Source organism: Arachis ipaensis, chromosome B01 (assembly GCF_000816755.2).
Source record: "Arachis ipaensis cultivar K30076 chromosome B01, Araip1.1, whole genome shotgun sequence".
NCBI classification, from domain to species: domain Eukaryota; kingdom Viridiplantae; phylum Streptophyta; class Magnoliopsida; order Fabales; family Fabaceae; genus Arachis; species Arachis ipaensis.
Window position 1 is genome coordinate 18,420,040 of NC_029785.2, and position 3,511 is coordinate 18,423,550.

General features: G+C 35.0%; 1 protein-coding gene across 1 annotated transcript in view; it reads right to left on the reverse strand.

Moving 5' to 3' along the window:
• Window positions 1-1,411, reverse strand: part of LOC110265366 — a 2,148-nt gene extending 737 nt beyond the window's left edge. Inside the window, exon 1 of the mRNA XM_021108330.1 lies at window positions 453-1,411. Within this exon, the coding sequence (XP_020963989.1) occupies window positions 453-1,411 (959 nt within the window). The remainder of the gene's footprint in view (window positions 1-452) is intronic.

Consider the following 3,511-nt stretch of genomic DNA (forward strand, 5'->3'; position numbering starts at 1 on the left):
CATCAACCCATATGAACTCACTAAAATCAAATCAGCACTAATAAAACAGCTCAGAATAAGGCCATCATCATCATTGCTCAATCAAAACAAGGCATAAATCAGCCATTGACAAGGATAAAGCAGCACTAAACAGCAAAATCAACCCATATGAACTCACTAAAGTAAGTAAAAAGTGAGTCAGTTAAATTTGCTAATACAGAATTGGTAGTTGGAAAATATATAAAAAAAAATACCTAATGTAGTCTTTAACTTTATCACAATTGAATAAGATGTACCGATGAGCTTGTATTTTTGAGTTGGTATCTAGAGAAAAAGGTTGCCCTTTTCTCTTTCCACCAATTGGTCGCCCCAAGCATGCAAAATAGCTATCATGACATACGTCAGCTTCACTGCAATTATCATAATTTTGTGTCCTCCTACTCAGCCTTGTATCCATATCATGACTTAAATACCTTGAGCAAAATGTCAAGCATTCCTCGGCTAAATATCCTTCAGCAATTGAACCTTCGGGGCGGCTCTTATTGTGAACGTAGGACTTTAACCTACACAGATATCTCTCGATGGGGTACATCCACCTAAATTGAACTGGGCCACCCAACCTCAACTCGTTTACCAGATGAATAGGCAAATGGACCATTATATCAAAGAAACTAGGAGGAAATATTCTTTCCAATTGGCACAAAATCTCTCTAATATCTACTTCCAAATGATCTATTGTATCATTTTCAACAACTTTTTGGCACAAGGAACGAAAGAATGAACCTAGATAAATTAAAGGGCCAGCTACTTGATTATGCATTGTGCATTTTATAGCTACTTGCAACAAATAATGCAACATAAAATGAGCATCATGACTTTTGTAGCCTGATATCTTTTTCTCAGCAACATGAACACACCGAGAAATGTTAGAGGCACTACCAGATGGCAATTTTACTGACTTCAAAATATCACAAAAAATAGTTTTTTCTTGATTAGTAAGGTTAAAACAAGCCTTAGCAATTTTTTCTTTCTTGCCACCATCTATCTCCTTTGGTTGAAGTTTTTTTCTTATGCCCATATCTTTGAGATCGTAACGAGCATTTGCATGATCTTTGGACTTTCCTGGAATGTCTAATAAAGTTCCAATTATGTTATCACATACATTTTTCTCGATGTGCATAACATCAAGACAATGACGCAATGTATTTTGCTTCCAATATGGCAACTCAAAGAAAATGGACCTTTTCTTCCATGGACCATCAATTTTATTTTTTTGCTTCTTTCTAAATACCTTGTCAAAATCTTTCAAATCTTCAAAAATTTGTTCCCCATCTAATAAAGCTGGTGAAGACCTCAATTCAACATTGCCATTGAAAGATCTTTTATCCATCCTATATGGATGATCCATACCCAAAAATTTACGGTTATCCATGTAGCACATCTTCCGGCTATGTTTTAAATAACAAGATGAGGTGTCATAATTACAGCAAGGACATGCTAACTTTCCCTTTGTGCTCCAACCGGATAACATAGCATAAGCTGGAAAGTCACTTATGGTCCATAAAAGTGCTGCATGTAGTTGAAAAGTTTTATTCTTTGAAGCATCATATGTTTCCACTCCAACTTCCCATAAAACCTTCAACTCTTCAATTAATGGCTGAAGATACACATCAATGCTTTTTCCAGGCGAACATGGTCCAGGGATGAGCAAGGACATCATGACATACTCTGGTTTCATGCAACACCATGGAGGAAGATTGTATGCGACCAAAACTACCGGCCATGTACTATGGTCTATGGGAGATGCTCATGGTTCTAAATGGATTAAATCCATCGCTAGCTAGCCCTAATCTTATGTTATAAGATTCTTCAGCAAAATCGGGATGAAGCCTGTCAAAGTCTTTCCATGATTGGCCATCAGCTGGGTGTCTTAACTTTCCATCCTTTTAACGATGTTCATCGTGCCACCTTAGTGATTCAGCTGTTTTTGAACACAGGAACAGCTTCTTAAGCCTTGGAATCAAGGGAAAATGCCTCAAGACCTTTGCAGGCACAGGTTTTTTCTTCAACTTATCAACTTCTATATCTACCTCAACATTTTCTATGTACATGGAAGCTCCACAAATAGGACAAAATTCTTCATCTTCATATGTATCCCGGAACAGAACACAATCGTTGGGACAAGCATGAATTTTATTATAACCAAGTCCTAAATCTTTTACCATGGCCTTGATTTTATTGAAAGAATCAGGAATATTCAAATGAGGAATCGCTTCTTTCAGTAACTCAAGAAGAGCAGTAAAGGATGCGTTGCTCCAACCATTAAGAGTCTTCAACAAATACAATCGGATAACGAATGATAATGTCAAAAATTTTTTACAGCCAGGATATAACTCTTGTTTTCCTTCTTCAAGCAAGTTATAAAACTTTTTTGCATCTTCGTTTGGCCCATCACCATCTTTATCTCCTTCAAGCACATGCCGAAACGTCTCGTTTAGCAGCCCATGAATGTCGTCGACAAGTCCTTCATGGACTTCACTCTCATCGGTTTCACTATCCATGCGACTTATCCTTTCGCCGTGATGAACCCACACAGTGTAACCTTTTTGAAATCCCTTACTTATTAAATGATCATAAACTTCATCCCTTCGCCCCCAACTAAAGTTATTACATATAGAACAAGGATAAAGAATTTCTTGTCCTTGTGGTCTACCTTTAGAAAAGGCAAAATTCAAAAATGAATTAACACCATGTTGGTAACCCTCAGTATGTCTTGGTAAATTAGTCTACCCTTTGTTCATTACTTTGTCAACTAAAATAAAAGACACGGACATATATTTTAGACTAACTATAAGTGATTTTTTCATTCAAGAGCTTATTGCATCTAAAGAATTTCTAGAAGTCAACCACACATATTCAAAAGAGAACATCTCAACCAATCATGAGACTAAAAATTTGTATCTAACAAATTATGCAAAGAAGCTTAATCCATCAATTAATCAGTAAATATTCTTAACAATTAAATGTTCAAACAAATTTAAAAAGATAATATATTAAATGATTTACCTGTAGTGTAGCTCAATATCTAAGGTAGTCGCAGCTACAGAGAGACCCGCTATTTGATTCTCTGTTTCTGGTTTTAAAGAGACAAACAAAAAAAAATAACAAAGAATAAAAATATAAGTAATTCATAACCAGATTTTTTAACAAAAAATTCACTTTTAAAACCACTTTTTAGAAATCTTATTTTCAAAAGTGATATATAACTAAAAAATCAAACAATAGAATTATCAAGTTTAGCAACACAGAAATCCAGAACACAATGCACTAACAAAACGTGTTCATCTTCAAATAGACAGCATCATCATATGTTTCTTCTACTACACTCTATCCCCAAGAAAAAATCTAAAACAATTAGTACAATGATGAGTTTTGCTAACTAGAACTCAAATTAATGAACAATGCACAAACAGTTTTTGAATTTGAACAATGCAGAAACGGCCAAATACAAATTTCCCTTTCTATCTTATTA